At 33.9% G+C, this 20,665-nt stretch overlaps 2 protein-coding genes across 3 annotated transcripts in view; both read right to left on the bottom strand.

Annotated features, from left to right (window-relative positions):
* LOC137405729 (protocadherin beta-10-like) overlaps nt 1–20,665 on the bottom strand; it is a 79,392-nt gene that overhangs the window by 22,032 nt on the left and 36,695 nt on the right. For both annotated transcript variants that reach the window (XM_068092098.1, XM_068092099.1), the window contains one exon: nt 20,165–20,390. In XM_068092098.1, the coding sequence (XP_067948199.1) occupies nt 20,165–20,390 (226 nt within the window). The remainder of the gene's footprint in view (nt 1–20,164; nt 20,391–20,665) is intronic.
* Nucleotides 1,754–10,432, bottom strand: LOC137406132 (protocadherin-19-like). The gene is made up of 7 exons (XM_068092663.1): nt 10,390–10,432; nt 9,495–9,661; nt 8,882–9,046; nt 7,536–7,727; nt 5,060–5,206; nt 4,194–4,454; nt 1,754–1,960 (listed from the first exon to the last, which is right to left on the bottom strand). The coding sequence occupies exons 1-7, from the start codon at nt 10,430–10,432 to the stop codon at nt 1,754–1,756; spliced, it is 1,182 nt and encodes a 393-aa protein (XP_067948764.1).

The following is a 20,665-nucleotide window of genomic DNA, read 5'->3' as shown; positions in this document are numbered from 1 at the left end:
TAAGTATGCTTTTGTCTCCTTTATAATACATCCAGGGATTTGCTATTGACCCGGAACCTTCGCAACATCGCCCCTTGTAAAAATAGTGTTTATGCGACTTTTTCTAAATTATAAGGTCAGCGGGTGTATTCATCATTGACTGAGTCTGAAGTAGCAGCTTCGGTAAAAAATTAATTAGAAATCATTGCATTTTAGCTAACCCATATTTTTAGATACCGCTATTTCTATTCAGTTTATTTATGCCGCCTTTTCAAGTATGTATTCACACCTGTAACAAAGAATAATCATTTAGGAATTCTTCTGAGAGAAACGCAGTGTGAAACACTTGCTTCTTGTCAAGATTAGGACCCTCGCAGTCTTGTGAGCAGGGAGAGATGCGACAGGTGTTATTACTAACTATACGATTGTTCTTAAACGTCAAAAGGCGATTTATTGGTGCACTTGGTAGTTTGTTAGTCTAACAGGTGTAAAGTCGTAGGTCTAAACTCAGTTTTTGATTTTCAATTAATTTTAACCATGAGGAGGCTGGCATGACTTAAGCTGAGACTCCCCATTGAGATCTATTTGCGAAATTAATTACCTACCTATAAATGCAAGAGGGATATGACTTACTTGAGCTACTTCCTGTATTTCTGAGACACCAAACACATTAAAATTCAATTCTGACAGATTGAATAAGAGACCATGTTTATTCAAGTAAGCCCATCATGACTAATGCACTACTTTACGCACTATCATAGCAATATAAAACTAATACATCTTTAGTTGATTTACTAGGGTACTTCTGAGAAACTCGAGACCTAGGCAGCATTCAGAGAGCTGACAGTGTTCTTTAACAACCTTTTTATAAATTGTTTCAAATCCATAATTTATTATTTAATTATGTTGTATAACATTCATGTTGTAGCAACCTGTAATACAAGAACTCCTATCGCTTTATTTGATGTTTATTTCGTCAAACGTTTTTATATAGGAATTCCTACAAACGAGGTGAGAGAAGTTTGGTTGACTCTCAAATTTATTTAGACATTTTATAGGCTATTGAAAACATTTTCTATTGAGTATAAAATATTTTGTGGTATTGTGGTTCTTCTCAGTATACAGCGGCAGTAACAGTCGTGTAAGAAAAACACCAAAGGGGCTTTCAACGTTAATGTCGTATTTGAGTGCATTTTACAAAGTTGTAATCACGTTTAGTAGAATTTTAGCAGTATAAAGTAATAAAGGAAAATACAATAAAAAATGATATAAAGAGATGAAAAGCGTTCATAAAGCATTTGTATCAAGTCTTAGCAGTTTATAATGTTAAAAGGGCAAAAGTTAAACATTGTTTAGTGTTGACAAGTGACAAAAATTCATTCGTCATCATACAAGACTCTGTGATTGGTAAGCAACTAAATTTAGCATTTTGTTTTTTGTCTTCGGAGATAAAAGCTGGTACTTGTTCATCATATTAGTAGAATCATAAAGATGAAACATTTATGCAGACTAGAAGAAGTAGGACTAAAAGGACCACACAGGTAGTACTGATAAAAAATGAACCGTATCCTTCTTACATGGACATATTTTGTATGGGCTAAAACAATACACTGGCTGAACCTGTATACAATATAATATTCAGTAACTTAAATAACCTATAAATTTTATCATAGAAATGCGTAATTTAACAACATAAAATGCTATTTACAACATAAATCATTCAATAATTAGTCATCTATTGTCTAATACAATATATATACTACTACAAGGATGTCTAGAGTATATCAGAAAAGAAAAGGTCATCTATATGAGCGCAAAGTCTTTCTCCATTAATTGTCTGATCAGACATTTCACTGGTATTCTGTGCTGGGTAGTTGTCAGATCCACTTTCTTGAGGAGGGGGTGGATGATGAGGTGACGCAGAGTGTTTTGGACCAGAAGCTATGCTAGATTCTTTCTGTTTGTGATTATGGCTGGTGTTCTGCAAGGAAAAAGTGGGAATGGACTACAATGGGTGTGCATGAAAATTAGTGACATTGTCTATGCCTACACAGGTGTTACCAAATGCAAAGATAAGGAGCTAAAATTCAAAGAGAAGGAGCTAACACTATAGTGGCTATAGATAGCTATGTCTTATGCATTTACTACATTCAAGTGAAATGAGTATTACTAAAAATTCCACTGTAGTCTCACACTGGTTCTGGAAAATTGAGGAAGGCCATTATTACACTATCTAGTATGCTGGAAATCCCGCGCAAGATCATATTGTTTATCAAGTGGGAGCACAGTTAGTTTTTGATGTGGAAAAGTGGCTGAGTGGTGCAGATGTAGGGCGCTTTGCTGAGAATCTGAATGTTTGGGTTGGATACCCGTTCGCTGGAATTCTTTTTCCAAGTGTGCTTAGCGTGCCACCAGACAGATTGACAGGCATGACACTTATCCCACGACCAAACACAAGCAAAGCGATTGTTTGGGAGATTTATGATAAATGCATATGTGCACACAACTCACAAAAATTATTCATCAATGGATTTTGCAAACCCTTGTACTAAAATCTCATCAACAAAATTAACCATTTTTCAATGGAGTCGTTTAAGTATAATAACGATACAAAACACATATAAACCTATTTAAATATTTTACCAAGTCTTTATTATTTATAGAAAATTTCTTAAACCTTACCCATCTGATCGGATTATACATAAATAGACAGAATATTTTGCCCTAAAATCGTTGTTAAAACTTGACAAGCATTATTTTTTATCAAAATTAAGACTGGCGAACGAAACGCGGAGCGACAGAGAATAGAACCATTAAGTCGTGCGCATTTCCCGCAAAAAAAAACGTGCACATTTGACCAATCTATAGCATGTTCTAATTGCCTAAGGTTTCTGTAATTATTGTAGATGTACTGAAAAGTTCGTTTTTTCTGCCTATTTCAATGTAACTGACATTTTGGACACTCATGAGTACTTTGGTATTCTAACTGATGTCCAAAGCAGTGAAAGTAAAGGAAACGACAAGGATATTTTTTCTAACGATTCTTATGAAACTATTACAATAATTAACTAATTATAAGATCAATAGTTTTATTTAAAAAAATTTAAATATAAGAATAATTATTCGATTTTATAAGAGTTAATTATAAGAATAAACATTTGAATTTACAAGATCGAAGTATATAGTGACAAATGTTGAGAAATATCACTGTTATTATTTTTTCAAAATAGTTTTGTTAAATAGATTTTCTAAAAATCTATATAAATATCATAACCTCTTGATATTGTTAGCAATGACATTTTGAAATGTAAAAAAAATTGTGCGTTGGTTTTCTATTATTACTGTATTATTATATTGATAATATTGGTTATTCTAATAATATCAGTGCATTTTACTTCTAATATTGCAGTTCTCTTATTGCGGGAGAGATATAAACATATAATCTTTTCCTTTCATTATTGCTATTTGTTGTACATAATAACACCTAGTACATTACAGCTACCATTGCAGTTATCCTATTGCACTGCAGTGCCATTTGACTGCTAATATTGCATTTCTCAACCATCTGTACCCTTTCTTTTTTGTAACATCACTTTGGTCGCGGGCTGTATGACCGGGGAATTTCTAGTTATAATAAATATTCTTACTAATTTAGTTAAAAACTGATCAGACACTGAAGCCTTATGTAGTGAAGTGACTTCAAATCCATCACACTTTATTGCTACTACTAGTTTTATCACTACTAGTACTCTGACAATCTAGTGCGCTGCCAGAGATTGTCAGCTGTACTAATAAAGCATAGAGTATAAATATTTGCACAATTATTCTGGAACAACAAAAGATAGATTGATAAGATAAGATTGAGTTGATAAGGGCAGGTGTTACGACATTGATCTACCAAAGCAATTATCATTAGTTTGAATATCATTTGATGTAATTGTTTTTCTACCTCCATTCATTTCTTTGGACAGACGGACATGGTTTTTATTGTAGTAGTGATATTTACTTTGTAAATGTTTAAAAACGACTTGAATTTTCCCGAAAAACTATGCATTATGTAAAAATATGAAAATCTAGTTGTTTATTACAGTTTGATTAAAAAATAGATCATGATCTTAAAAAATTGAGCAAATACCACAGCAGTCCTTTTGTGTATCAGAAATTAATCAACAAAATTAACATATTATCACACCATGCATGTACGATCTACGCACCTGTGAAGTAGCTGGAGATCCATTTTGACTTGAGTTCGTGTTCATAGAGTTGTTTCCACTGCTGATACTACTGGGTACTTTGTGGTCAATCCCTTGTTCCACTCCAGTAGTAGATAAGAACTTACTTTGGAATGATTTAAGAATATTCGGTGAAGATTTGCAGGCATTGTGACTAAGTTGGGGAGTTGAGTTGTGTACTCTACAGACATCATCACAGTTTCCAGAATCGCTGTCTGGCTCTTTCGCCTTGTTTAGCGACCTCTAAACAAAGATTAAAAATAAAATGTTACATAATAATAAAAGTTTAAAAAACTTTGTGTATAGTTTAGAAATGAACTTACAAAAGATTTTAGTAGCTGTTATTGAAAATTATTTGCATTTATTTTTATCGTCAACTGTTTTTGATTTTTGAGATGATTTGACTGCCAGGATGTTTCAAGATTGACATCAGCAAAACTTGATTTCGGTTAAAACAGCTAGAAGCAAAATGCGAGCCAAAGTGACGTCACTAGTTTCTCGGCTGACTGTATCTCTCACTATTGATATAGGTATTGCAATAAAGTTGCGGAGTTACGCGTCTCTATTCTGTCAGTCTCTTTGCAGCTATAAACATCAAAGTCACATTTGCTTGGTTTGAGTGTTTTAACTGCAATCAAGTTTTCTCGATATTAACCTTGAAACATTCTGACAGTCAGATTATCTCAAACATCAAAGCAGTCACAAATAATAGAAAAATGAAAAACTGTAAAAAATATTTTTGGTTGCACTGAAGCTTTAGGATCAACCAAAACTGAAATAAAGTTGGACATGCCTATTTATGCACTTGTGCAAGTGCTATTTATATTTTATGTAGCTCAGTAACTAACCTGTAATGAAGCTGGTGTTGGAACTGTACTAAGGTGACCCTCAGATGAACCCAAAGAATGTTTAGCCAAGTTGTTTTTGTCATAACTTTTAAGTGCAGCAATCACTGGATTTTTGGGAGATCCATTGGTGAAAGTGGTCAGAAAGGTCTAAAAGAGAATAATTCCACATAAAATAGCATTAGTTCCTTGATAATCAATATTTTAGTGGTTCTCAGTTACACGATGTATTATGTCTAGCATTTGTTTTAAGCATTTACATGTACTTAACTTCTCAAATGCTGAACAGTGTAGGAAGAGACGTTGCAAAGAAGTCTATACAAGTGTGTGAAATAGTCAATCAATGTATGAATAAGGTGTTTTAAAAAACATTGTAAGCTGTGAGCATGCTCGTAATGAGATGAGAAACAATTGTTTTATATATGTTGCATTTGTTATCTAACAATTAGACTGTCCAACGTTTTTTAAAAAGAGACTAATCATAAAGGTAAATACTGCATAAATGTTTAGAAAATCATCATATTTGATTTAGGTTGTACAGTATCAAACCATTCATCAATGAAACAAAGCAACATGGTTACAAAGCTAACAACTGAAGTTGCTATATAAGAAGTTTCTAGTTGGTATTGTTTCATTGTTTGGTAGTTACAATGGTGTGCAAATTTATGGCAGCACCACAAATAATGCAACACATGCTGTTTAATTGAGGTTGTTGTGTTGACAATCACCAAAACTAAGCAGTTCTTTATATTGTTTTTATTTAGAATTTTAGAGAAGTTCAAATTTGTAATTAAAAATATATATTTCAACAATGTTTCATTTAAACTAAAGATATGTTTCATGTTGCAAATATCTTTAAATTAGCTTTAAACTCTGTCACTGCCATCTTTTTACAAAGTTAGCTATCGGCCTACTGCGAGCCATTTTACCAGAAATTGCTGATTTTGCTTCATGATATGTATACAATTTTTTTCTACTTTAAATTCTATCTAGAACATTTTTGTTATATAATTCATTTTACCAACATGTTGCCAAACAGTTCTATGCAAAAAACTCAATGTATGTATACATTGTGCATTGCTAAATCTATGTGAAACTACGATCACTACGAAGCTAAAACGATCCATTACGATATTCCTTACTCTTACAAATCTATTACTTTCACCACCATCAGTGTCAATGCTGCTATTTTAATTATCTGTGTAATTACTAAAATCCTAATTGGCAATAATTTCATCAACAAAATTATTTTTTTGCTTTTAACTCTGAAGGTACTACTTACAAAAGTCCTAATAACACTAAATAGATCAAAATTCAGATAGAAAAAATGTTTGATTTTAAGTTAAAATATCTTTGAAAAAAATTTAAATTGTTCTGTGAATTTAAGCTCATTTTACAGAAAAGTCTTTGAACAACACTATCAAAACTATAAAAATCCTAAAAATCATTGAATAGGTTGTTAACGACTAATAAAACTAGGTTACTATGCAATCATTGGGAAAGTCGCATAAATGCGCTTTTGGCAGTGAAAGGGTTAAAACAGTTTGAGCCCAAACTGATAGCCAGCTCTTGCTTTGAGATATTTCTGCTCTTTGCTAAGTTCCTCAAATGTTTCCTGCATTCATGGTAGCGCAGCAAGACATTTTAAAAATATGCAAGAATTGACAATTATAGGCTTACTTTTAATTTTGGAATTAGAAATCTTTGGTTTGGAATTTGACCCATTGTAATCATGGAGCCAAAAATTTTTATTTAACTAGACTAAACTTATTTGATTAGTTGAATGGAGTCAAAATGATGCATGCAATTGGAGCTAAGCTGACACATGAGATGAAAGAATCGTTCAATCAGCAAAGAACGGGGAGGGAAGGGTGGGTGTGCAGCCATAATGTTACATACCACTGTATACTTTAGTCAGACTTTACTTTCAACTCAATCAGTGCAAAAGAGGAAAGTGGGTAATATTGACGAAGTGTCAATAGGAACAAGGATGAGGAACTTAGGAAGAAAGATAATCACACTTTAGATGTCGTCGCTCAACAAAGAGAAAACGTGCTGAGGAAAGTCTTTAGGAATTTGAGGAAACCGTTTTGCACTCTTGATTCGGACATTGACGAGTAACATTGGCTTTTAATGAAAGAGTAAATTGAATTACTGATTGTCATTCAATCATGAAAAAGTCACCGCTTATTGTTCAAAAATCAATTTGTACAGTGACGTCAAACACAAAGTAAACTTCAGGCTTTAGCAGGATGGCCAGTAAAGATGAGGCTAGCTAAAACAATGTCCGGAAGTGAAAACTTTAAAATCTTTACATTTTTGAATACAAGTTTGAAACGGAAGGAAGAAGCTTACAATGACCAATGAAACATAAATTCATAGATATACCTTGCACATTTTCTTTAGACACATTGGGGCAACAGACTCCTGTAAACATAAATTATTGTTTCAATTCAGTAATTTCCCTTTTGAATGTTACCTGACTATTCAGAGGCTCTGCGGCATCACATTCAGTAGCAGAGCTGACTCTGCTAAACACTGAACTTCGATCCGTCGTGCTAATGGCACCCCAGCTCGAGCCGCAGGAAGGTTGGGACTGCTCGCTGGAGCGACCGCTGTTGAATAGTTTTTGAGCTTCTGTCCGACAGTTATAGCTATGGTTTTCTTTGGTCTGGAATGCAGAGATGTGTAGCATTTTAAATGTTTGACAAGATAGCATTAGTGTTACAGAAAGCTATGCTAAAATAGGCTTTATTGTAAAGAAGCTAATATTACAAAATGCAACAGCATGGCTCAACACATATGATTTTGGGCTTATTTTGGGTTCGTTTAAGTAGTCAGGGCTTTGATGAAGTAGGGTTGGCTACCCATGTTTGCTGTAAGTTTTGAAGTAGTTTAATTCATAAGCATTTTCCTTTTTCACAAAAATTGTTATTTATAACTTGATAATAAGATAAATACATGGCCACATCTTAAGGTATATCCAATTCAATCAGAAACAGAGTAGCTGCTCGTTATAAGACAAATAAATGATTAACATACAAACAGCTACAATAATGCCGCAATGAGTTTTTAAGTTAATTACATTTCTTCGGATACTCTGTGTTAGCATTTCCTTAAAAATCAAGTATGATATTTGCTGAGCTCAATGGAAAATGAGGCATTGCGTATTTTTGTTGAGAGCACCGTGGCGCAAAAAATGGCTCTGCAATCTTGGCTGAACATGTCCGAGACCAGTAGCAATGCAACCTCGATAACTGAAGACATGCTCAAATACAGATAAGAATTTCATGATAGATGTCATTTCTGTCACCAACAGTTACCTTTTTAAAAAAATCAACCCCTACATATTTTTTGTAAGTCAGAAGTTCCAGACCACTAAGTCATTGCAGATCTTTAAAATTATATTTCGGTATCAAGGTGTTTTCAAATTTTAGCAAACACATCTAGTGTTGCCTTTTTATTTACATGTATATGATTTGTTTATTTAAATTGTGAATTATAACATGCATAATGAGCATACTGAATTAGACTTTTGGCCTTTTCATTATACCAATAACAAAGAGCTGCTGAATAAAGCTTGTCGTATAAATTAATTATTTTGCTGCAATGCCAACTTTGAATTTTGGTAATACCAGACAGATGGCAATTTAAGCAGATCGATAAAATTATTTAAAATATTTATGTGTTGATCAAGGCCGGTCATCCCTTTAGAAAACTTCACCTGATTCAGCCAAATAACTGCTAAACACGCCATTCTTATAATCAAAAACATGCCTAACATACAACCTGTGTTAAACTGATTGCACTCAATAATTCCCATACCTGTCGCTTTATCCTAATGATGGCTGCAATTAGTATGAGGCTGAGAACTGCAGATGTTGAAGAGAGGACAATTACCACTATCAAGTTTACGTTATACGTTCGCTTCACATCTGGCTTGCTACTACCCTGTTTTTGTGTCAGCTTGTCTGCTGGTATATACATATCCTGCAAATATGAGATAAATTTCATAAAAAGACGTTATAAATAGAAACATTTGAACCCAAAATGCTACTCACGTTTATAGATAGAACCATTAGTCATTTACATTAATAACAGCAATGCGCAAAGCGATCAAGTGAAAGTTAACTTGCTTGAATAGGCTGTCGAAATTAAAAACATTACTATAATAAACTATTTAGGGGTTTCTAAATGAGTTTATAAACGTGTGCACAAAACAGTCTTTGTAAGCAAAGGTTTCCAATTCGACAGGAATTCTGCTTTTCAAAGTGGATTAGCTTATGCCAGAGTTATCATTTTCTATATGTAGAAGCAGACAACTCTAACAAAAAACAGCATACTAAATTAGGCTGAGCCAGATCCAGGTGCACACTATAGACTGTATTAAGTTTTTCAAGTACTTGACTATTAATTACTATAACTCAAAAGTACTTACAGTGGTAACATCGACTCCTACATTAGTCACTACAGTGTTGGGTGAGAGTCCATTGTCCTGAACTCCTATTTCTAACCTGTAGTATCCAACCATCTCTGGATTTATTTTCTTGGCAACTGTTATTTCTCCTGAGAGCTTCTTTATGCCAAACATACCATATTGGTTCCCTGCAATCAACATTTCCATATGTTGTTTCACCGAATCTGATTAAACTTAAATGATAAAACATGACTAATGCAATGGTGGTCATTGAATAACTTAGCTAATGGTAGCAACCCTAATTTTTATTTCCTTTCTACAAATCGCTCTCACAATTTCTGGGTTATGGAAGGATGTAGTTAATTATGATTCGCCCCAGTTTCCATTAATCATGACTTTTGTAGCAGGTTGCAATAGTGGTTTGCCATTGGCTTCTGTTTAATGTTTTATTGATACATGCAGCGATGTATGTAGCATCTAGAATGTATAGCATGTATACCGCGTCTAGCGCGTATAGGGCGTATAGCGCGTATATCCCGTATAGCCCGTATTGCGCATATAACGTGTATAGCGTGTATAGCTTGTATAGCATGTAGCATGCATCGTGTATCGTGTAGCGTGTTTCGTGTAGCTTATAGCATGTATCATGTCTAGCTAGCAGTCTGTAGACGGGCAAAGAAGCTACTTCGCTATTTGTCTGGTTTTCTTAGTCTTGAAGAGTGACTAGCCACCCACTCAATCGACGCCATAGCGTAGATTGAGAGGGTCGCTAGCCACTCTCTCAATCTACGAAATAGAGTAGAATTGGGTACCGGTTTAGTCACGGAGGGCCAGACCAGATTTGGCACAGGAGCATTTGTGGTTGGATGCCCTCCTTAACATCACCAATGGTCCTTATGCGACGAGAACCACCAACCTTTTGGTCTTAAGCTAGCACCGTAAACAACGGTTGTTCCCATCGCTCAGTGATTACGACGCTAGACATTAAACATGCATCATCATTTTAACAATTTGTTTTGGCTCTGCCTTTTTAATATTGATTTAAACTTAACTACAAGTCATAACAGAAACTAGGACAACTTCAGCTTAGATCCGTTGAAGCTTATTGTCACTAACTTACGTCTGACGTAAAGCTATTCACGACCGACTCTATGGCTATTGACTAGAATGTTAACTCAAGTGAATGACATGGAAGCAAAGGAGATCACTTTTATTTGCAATTCAATCAATAATGATATAAACTTTCTTTAGCAACATATTATATAGCCGCAAGTAATACTTTCAGAGGTTGTACGTTACATTACTATATTTTGAGTTGGAACACTAACACCACTATAATGTTGACAATCGTTCAGCTGACAATGGCTTTCTGCACGGCGGTAAGTATTATAAAACTAAAAGTGGAGAATTAGTGGCTCACCTAGTAAATTGTTCTATATAATATCAAAAGATAACAGCTTTGTTTAGTAACATGATGAAGCTGTCTGAGAGATTGTGAAGTTATGCGCGTAAGACTATGACGAAATATTGAGAAAGCCTAAGTGGATTGCACCTGAATTAAATGAACTGTTACATGCAAATTACATGTAATGTATCATTAAAATTGGTTGAGTATGGTTTCGGTTTAGAGGCAAACAAGTTAGTCATCTCACATCTACCTGTATGTGCATTTCATGTATAAATATTATAAGCTATAAAACTGTGAGCACATGTGCTTGAATAAATCCTAATGTCTGCTTATATATCTAGATTTTTGTTTAATTTTTTTTAATATTCATAATTATTTACATTTTTAGCCCAGCATTTTTAACTGCAAATTTGGCAAAGATAATTTTTTATTGTTTTTAATACTTTTATATTTTTGAGATTTTACCAAATACTTCAGGTAATATTTATTTTTAGCTTTAAATGTCTGCCCTTAAAACTAAAATGCAACTATTTAATCAATGCATGCATTGGTTAGGGTGTCTGTGTGAGCAATACCGTGTTATTGTGGAAATGAGTATAGTATTATAAAAATGTTTTAGGCAGTTTGTGCCAATTCGAGGCTCAATACGTTTACAAAAACGGATTTGTGTCTAGACGAAACGACAAAGACCACCCGACATGATATACGGACAAATATAGAATGTATGACAATATGCCTTGCTAACTATGAAACGTGTAGAGCTGTAGCATTTGATTCTAAACTTGGATACTGCTACATGGCAAAGTATCTCGGAGAAAACTGCACAACCCACTTACAGACCTACCACAGTAAGTTCAGCTATTTGTACCTTTTACTCATCTTATATTAAGTTGGTGAAAGTTAATTTTTGTTAAAGATAAACTTACACAAACCTTAGTAGATTTTATCAAAAAACATTTGTATGTTTTTATCATTTACGATTTCTTTTATGTTTGAGATGAAATTTTGTTTAGTTACTGCAATGTGGTTGTCTGACAATGAACTATTTTTTTCCCACGACCAAACACGAGCGGAGCGATGGCTTGGCAGATTTATGATAAATGTATATGGGCACACAACTTACGAAAATTATTCATTTACGGCCCGTCGCAAACCCTTGTACCGAAATCTCATAAACGAATTTAACTATTTTCCAATGAAGTCGTTTGAGTATAACAACAATACAAAACACATATAAACCTATTTAAATATGTTACCAAGTCTTTATTGTTTGTAGGAAAATTTTTAAACCTTACCCATCTGATCGGATTATACATAAATAGACAGATAAATTCGGCCTGAAATCGTTATTAAAACTTGACAAGCTTATTTTTAACAAAATTAAGACCGACAAACAAAATGCCGAGCGACAGAGAATAGAACATCAAGTCGTGCGCATTTCCCAAAAAAAACGTGCACATCTCACCAGTCTATAGCATTGTTCAATTGCAGAAGGTTTCTGTAATTAACGTAGAAGTACTGAAAAGCAAACGTTTCTTTTTTGCCGATTTCAAAGTAACTGATACTTTGGACATTTATGAGTACTTTGGTATTCCAACTGATGTCCAAAGCAGTGAAAGTAAAGGAAATGATGATGAAATTCTTTTAATGATTCTTATGAAATTATTAAAATATTTTATTATAAGAATAATTATTCGATTTTATAAGATTTAATTATAATAATAATTATTCGATTTTATAAGATTTAATTATAAGAATCATTATTCGATTTTATACGATTTAATCCCTGTATAAGAATAAGCATTCGAATTTACAAGATCGAAGTATATAGTGACTGATGTTGGGCAATATGTTACTGTTATTATCTTTTCTAAATAGTTTTGTTAAATAGATTTTCTAAAATCTATATAAATATCACAACCTTTTGATATTGTTAGCTATAATGTTTTGAAATGTAAACAAAATTGTGCATTGGTTTTTTACTATTACTGTAATACTATATTAGTAATACTGGTTATACTAATAATATCAGTGAATTTTACTTCTAATATCGCATTTCTCAAATTGCGGGAGAGAGATATAAACATATAATCTTTTCCTTTTATTATAGCTGTTTTTTGTACATAATAACACCCAGTACATTACAGCTCTCAATGCAGTTATCCTATTGCACTGCAGTGCCATTTGACTGCTAATATTGCATTTCTCAACCATCAGTACCCTTTCTTTTTTCCAATATCACTTTGATCAAGGGCTGTATGACAAGGGAATTTCTAGTTAGAGTAAAATTGATAAAATTTGATTGTGATTAAAACGCTTGAAAGAAATATAAATGCAAAATGACATCGCTAAACGGTATCATTGCGGTAGGTGTTATCGGCTATTGCATTCAAGTTTGAGCGTTATGTCCCCCTACTCGGTCGGTGCCTTTGCAGTTATAAAACCCATAATTGAACTTTCAATTAGTCCGAGTGCTTCAACTGAGTGAGCAATATTTTTTTATTTTAATGTTGAACCATCTTGGCAACCAGATCATTTCAAACATAAAAAATATTCGTAAATGATAGAGAAATACCGACACTTTCTGATAAAAGCTACACAAACTTATGGTAAGCTCACCTTTAAACTGTACATTAGCAAGTACTTCTATGTCTAAGGAAAATCTTCAAATACCAGAAACCGATATAAAAATATCATATCTGTCGTTGCTAGCGGAAGGAAAATCATATACATGGAGTAGTTGATGTTTGTCATGTGAATTTTTACAGCCGAGTTAATCTGCACCGATCCATACACATTCAATCCTATATCAGAGACATGCTTTCGTCTCATTGAGACAGCTCTAAACTGGGACAACGCAGATGCTTACTGCAGAGATCATGGAGAGTACTTGGCCACTTTTGCTACAACAGAAGCCTCAGAATGGCTGAGAGCTAAAGTTAAAGCAGACCTTTACCCTTCCAACTCAGGTAGATCTCTCAATTCCTGTCTGTCACTTGTCAATTATACGATTTAATCCAGTTTCCAACATATGTAGTGGTAAGCGCTTTGGAAAATAGGTTTCCAAGTATATAGAAAACAATCGTTAGTCTGGTGTCGCAAACAAATACAACATATTAGGTGTTGTTATGTAGCTATTGAGGCTTATTGATCTGGTGGTAACCTATACCGTAATAAAAGCCGGAGTCACACTAAAGGCTTTAGAGAAGATAGTGCACCAAATAAAATATTTTGTAATTTGTTTTGTTTGATTGAAAAAGCAGTAAAATGACAGTAAAATAAAAAAATAGGCACGATGAGGAGCCACATACACAGTAGGATAGCTATTCATGGGTCTGAACTCTGGTTAGCAGTTACGTAATCAAGTTAGAGTAATTAATTTAAGTGAATCAAGGGTGTGTTGCTTGAGACTTGATTTGAAGTTTTTAAAATTGCTTATTTGTCGGGGATTAGTTGACAAAGAGTTCCATACCGGTAATTCGATAGTGAGAAGTGATCGATACCTCATAGAATGTTTTTCTAAAATTTTTTAGCAGTTTTTAAAAATAAATATTGTGAAAACACTTTTCCCTGTTAAGTGCTTTTTTATTTAGTCAAAATAATTAATAAAATGATATTTCACTCATAGGAGTGTTGCATTATTTATCTTTATTAAAATACGTTTTGTGTTAATTCGTCTGTCGGTCAATTTGAAGCCACAGATGGATGTTGGTAAAAAAAATTGCATCACACTGAATTCAAACTTAGACATTTGGCTTAGCAGCTACCATATGTGTCACACGACTAACTTATCGCGCTTCAGAATAATCGTGTCTGCACTTATTCATTGTGATTCCTTGGCACTCTTGGCAAACTTTTAAACAAAACTGAAATCCCACAGAACTAGTTTTATATAGAACCCACCACTTTATAAGTATCGATAGCATTCCAATGTCATTGCAAATAATGACAACGTCTAAGCACACCGACTCCATAACTCCCTTAATCAAAAATAAGAAAACAACTAAAACTTTGTATGTAATGATTTTCATTACCGCTTGCCATAATGTGCTGGTAATAAAATATGATGTAGTGAAAAGGAACAGCTCTTCAAACAAAAGATAAAAAGACTAACTTATAAATTGTGACTACATCAACTTTTTCAGGCTGGAACGGATGTCACATCATTGGTGGCCAAAAAGACTTAACTGAGTTTGAATGGAAAGGATTAGTAACGGGAGTCATCCCTGGAAACCGCCAACCTAACACTGACTGGGATGGCAATGAGCCAGGCAACAGTGCTTCTGAGAAATGTGTGTGCATTCAGGGTACAGGAGGAGGCTGGCATGACATCAGTTGCAGCACAGCCAACAAATTTATTTGTGAACACAATTAACTAAATCGGTAGCTACATGAATATCTATTTAACTGCATATATGTGCATTGTATATATTGAACATTATATGCAACCATTTTTAGTTAGTGTGAGCATAAAATAACACAGTGCAGGAGGCACCATAAGCACTAGTATTCGCAATTATGCATTACATTTGCATTATTACATTACCAACAAGACTGAGGCATTTAAAACAGCACTAATGCACTACCAACATCACTAACGCAGTTCCATCGGCACTAAAACAAAAAAACCAGCGCTGAAACGATACTTTCAAAGTAATAGGATTACCATCACAACTACTGCACTATTATTAACAGTATTGCATTAGCAAACACACTAATGCATTAGCAACAAAACTAATGTAGTACTAACAGTGTTAATACCTACATTTGTCAATGTAGGTGACGAGGTGACGATGATTGTGTAAGTAGGATTACCAAAGGTAAGGCTACACGTACTGAATTTTTCGTTGGTTTTGAGTTCCTGCCGAAATCACGACAAACACAGAAATATTCGGTCGAAATTCACAGAATTATTTGAGCTGTGCATGCCCACCGAATTAAACAAATTATTAAACAAGGCTAAACAAATTATTAGTGAGCTTGATTCTAGCAGCTTTAGCAATTAGTATTATCCAAGACAAGTATTGCGACACACAATAAAAGTACGAAGGCAATTCAACATAGTACACACATAGTAATTGTCTAAGTTTCGCTATTGTTAGTTAGCGCGCACGATTCTAGCAAATTTTAAATAATGCAACACGCAACATAACGCAACATAATGCGACACGCAAGAAAAATATCATGGCAATTCACCATAGTAAATATGATGCAATCGACTTGATTGCGCTAGAAATGGCAACTTTTTCTACCACAAAACTTTTGCCGGCAAAAAGGAAATTTTTATTATAAAAAAATAAACTATTTGTAGCCGTAGTGTCCAAACAATAAATACATACAGTAGCGCAATCTAAGCAGTTGCATTGTGTGTACTATTTTGAATTGCACTTATACTTTTATTGTGTGTCATTATACATGTCTTGGACTATCCTAACTGCAAAAGCTGCTAGAATCGTGCTCGCTAGCACGGTTCTAGTAGCACAGAATAGTTCTGTGTATTTCGGCCAGAACCAACGAAAAATTTTGTTACGTGTGGCCGTACCTTTACTCGTGTGTTTCAGTTCTAGAATTATTTTTCATATTGTTGTTTTTCCTTAGCATTGTAAATTTTCTTATTCAGTTGTTAGAATTCATCTGAACAAGCTGATAGATTTACAGAAACGCTTGAGACTTTTACGCCAACTAAATAATATTAAGGCTCGTCATACCTAACAATTTATTCTTTGGTTTTGACCAAAATCACGAAATTAATGAAAAACACAGAATTATTCAGCCAAAATTCCCAGAGTTGTCTGAGCTGTGCACACACACCGAAATCATCGACAGAAATCTTTTAATTGGCTAAAAAAGTTATTAGCGAGCGCGATTCTAGCAGCTTTTGCAATTTATATAGTCTAAAACACGTTTTACGACCCACAATAAAAGTAAGAACGCAATTCAACATAGTACATAAAATGCAACTGCCTGAACTGCGCTACCGTTAATTCTCTATCATTTAGACAGCATGGCTACAAATCAGTTCTTTTTTAATAATAACAAATTATTTTTAGCAGCAAAAGCTACGTTGAAAAAAAGTTGCCCTCTTTAGCGCAATCAAGTCAATTGCATCGTATTTACTATGGTAATATAGTATTTTTCTTGCGCACCATGTTACGTGTCTGAGAATATTAAACTAGAAAAGCTGCTAGTATCGTGCTCGCTAATAATTTGTTTAGCCAATTAAAAGAGTTTCGTTGACGAATTCTGTGGGCATGCACAGCTCCGACAAATCTGTGAATTTCGGCCAAATAATTCTGTGTTTTTCGTTCATTTTGGGATTTAGGTCAGAACCAGCAAATAAATCGTTACGTGTGGCTGTACCTATACAGTGAAACAAGACTAGTAAATAGAAAGAATGAATCAACTACTTGAAACTACTTGGGGTAAAATATTTCTTTGTAAGGGATTTGAACTCACGACCTTCAGTTAAGCCGCTCCACATTATAACACCTGGGCTAATCATTGAACTGAATAGCAAATATTGAATAGCTACACTCATAAAGATTCTATTTGTTGTATCAGCAAATGCGACAATCGCTCCCCACACACTAGACACCTAAGGCATTAGTGTACAATAATAAATACTTGAAGAATTATTTGCATGTCAACCTATATGCACACACTCACATTGATATGTTTAGCACCAAAATCTTCTACTGACCCTGACAGGATTGAACAGAAAATTGACGGTACAGAATCTGTTTACAAAATCATTAGGGTAAATTTTATTTTTTTCTTTGTGTTAAATTTCAGTGTTCAGGCTTTCTAAACATTGTCATTGCAAACACATTTACATAAGTATTTGCAAACCTACACTTAACTTTGCCTTTTCCTTGTAAGCCGCAGGCTTGACACTAATCTTCAAGAGGTTTAGAAAAATTAGATTTGTGTTTGGAGGAAGTGACAAAGACCACCCAGCATAATATACAGACGGACAAAATCTATGACGAGGTGCCTTGCTAACAATAAAACATGTAACATGTGGTAACTAAAAAACTGAGTTGGTAAGATAACTATTTGGCTTGTTGTGGGTATCTGTCTTATAGCTATTTGCTGAAAAAATGGTCTATATGTGTAGAAGGAACCATTAATGACAAAAAGTTATCCTACATAAACCAACAAACATATTGGTTTTAGTGACATAAAAATAACAGGCACATCATGTTACATGCCGATTCTGCCCACAACTAGATTTCCATAATTTATATTTTTTTAAAACAACCTATGATATTAATCAATAAGGCACAACAAGTTATAATGAGTAATTTCCTGTTAGGGATGCAACAACTTTGCACTTACAAAAAGTTAAAAGGGTTTGTTTAAACTTATATTGATTGTGGGAAATGGAATTACTCAACACCCTCTCTGCTCTGACGTCTGATAAATTTTTGCTTACTGCTAGGTGATCTTTTACATCAAGTTCTTAATGTGTTTCTGACGAGAGAATTTTAGGCCTTTTGTCAATGCAAGGCCGGTCAGTATGTAGGACTCAACATCATAAAAGCCACCATCGTAAATTTTTCTTCTAAAATAGCTATTTGGCTCTTTTCATCCAAGCAATTTATCATCAAGGCATAATTAAATATTTGGTAAAACATAACCCAGTATATCGACAGCATAAGCCTATTCATAAAACATGAAAAAATAGTCCCGTTCAAGATACTCATGTAATACTTGGAATAAACATTCTTGTTAGTAGTTTGAGAAAAATAGTTAATAATTTTAATCAGATAGTAAATATAGAAAAAAATTTAGCTTTTAAAAAGGATCAATTAACATAGCAAAGGCTTTCTCATTTAAATATGTATTGAATATTTCCTCCTTTGAATTTTTGAATGCATCAAAAAAAGCATTTGACATACTGTATGTTTTGAGGCTAAATTCTATATAAAGCATTTACAACTTTAAACAATCTGAGATTTAAATATGCAAATTAGAGTGTATTAGAGAAGACTGCTAGAATTTGAACTATGTAACTTAACTTATAGACATAATTAAATATTCGATAAAGCTTAATATTTTACAATACCGCGAATAAGTTGCCACAGCTTTCAAATCACTAGGTCTATTAAAACAATTCTGAAATCACTTTTACACAAAATTCTATGTCAGCTGATGCCACAAAAAAGACGAAAAATCTGTTGCAGAACGAGTTTGGACACTCTTTTGACCCATTTCGCTACTTCTGTGATTTACAGGTTGAGCGGGTTTCTAGTCAGCCTATAGTTATTGCTATTATTATGGCTTATGGTATTCGCATTATTATTAAATAAAATAGTCACCATTACTGGTGCTATTGCTCAATAGATATTCATCAAATGTCTATATATCAGCCATTTGTAAAACCTTCATAGCGGTACTGTGTCTGATAAGCCTAGTCGTTGCAAAGGAGAAATTGCAACAAAAATAATCTTCTTGAAAAGCGAAACGATGCTCAACACAGGCTGTAAACATGTTTTCTATTGGCTCAGTGTAAGCAAATGATCGTTTCATTTCATTAAACTATACATTTAATAGGCTGATTAACTAACTATCCTCTAGTCAGAAATGTTTTGTACAAAGCCTACTAAAGCTGCACCACGCGGCTCTTGGCTATATACAATTGCTGTACCGAGGCGCAGTAGGTGGCTTGTGGTACGCAGTGAGTTAAGCTTTATCATGTAAAAATTTTGAAAAGTAAATCTATGTGCATTTTTGATCATTCCAACAAACTTATCATACATTAATTTTTCTAGAAAAAAGAATGTTTTATCTGTTTTGAGTTCAAAGAAATAAACCATTATGCTTACGGTTTTGTATTACCTAACACCATTAAACAGTAATTAATATGTGAGATCGAATCAATTTTAAGGTCAAATAATTACAGCTCCCAAAACGACCGCATGCCACATAACAGAAAAGTACTCTCACCACACACTTTTAAAGAAGACCTTCAGGCATTCCTTCAACATTAGGCCAATGTAACTAAAAACTATTTTTGAAAGGCTAAAACGCAACGATGGTTACTAAGCAAAAATACTACTCCAGCTTACAGAGTAAATATGAAAATGTTCCGTTACTGAAAATATCTAGTCTTTTTACACTGACATTCCTAATGAATTACTTCCTAGTATTTCTAATCTATTGAGTTGTATAAAAAAATTGCCCAAAGCGCAAGCTTAGAGAAAATGCCATAAAATTTCCGAAGTTCGAGCTAAATAAAGTTGTTCACGTAGAGGCGGGGAGATTAAACATTACAAATTACCGGATTGGATAAAATAGCCAAGCTTTCCATTATCTCCAGTGTCTGCATCGTATGCTATCACAGTGCCAATAGTAATGTTCACAGGAGTTTGGTAAGAGCAGGTAAACGTTGCGTTTTCTCCAGATGTTATAATTGGGATGTTGTCATTTTCGTCGATGACATCAATAGTAATCGTAGCCTTAGCACTCCGAGCTGGCATACCATAATCTGCTGCTACTACGACTACCTGTCAGAATACAATTGTTATTAGTTGACAAAACAGGCAAACAAATAAAGCATGTTAATATATATAAGTATCAGTAAATATTGGAGCAATTTTGCTTTTTTTGTAAATTTTATTGAATGTGGAGTTATCTTCTCAATAAATGAAATTATAATGAAGAGGAAACACATCCGTAATCAGTTGGTATCGTTGAAGCTACTTGAAAATATGCTGATGGTTCAAATAAGTAAAAAATCATGAGCCTATCTATGTCCAAAAGCACCAAATGTCGCATGCAA

The sequence above is a fragment of the Watersipora subatra genome, chromosome 10 (genome assembly GCF_963576615.1).
Source record: "Watersipora subatra chromosome 10, tzWatSuba1.1, whole genome shotgun sequence".
Lineage (NCBI taxonomy): Eukaryota > Metazoa > Bryozoa > Gymnolaemata > Cheilostomatida > Watersiporidae > Watersipora > Watersipora subatra.
This window is presented reverse-complemented; position numbering and strand designations above follow the sequence as displayed.

Excerpts from the sequence above, each read along its gene's own strand:
- LOC137406132 (XM_068092663.1), bottom strand. The coding sequence starts at position 10,432 with ATGGGAACAACCGTTGTTTACGGTGCTAGCTTAAGACCAAAAG. Across the intron at positions 5,207-7,535 it reads CAGAGCCTCTGAATAGTCAG|ACCTTTCTGACCACTTTCAC; the intron begins GTAACATTCAAA and ends ATTCTCTTTTAG. Across the intron at positions 1,961-4,193 it reads GATCTCCAGCTACTTCACAG|AACACCAGCCATAATCACAA; the intron begins GTGCGTAGATCG and ends TTTTCCTTGCAG.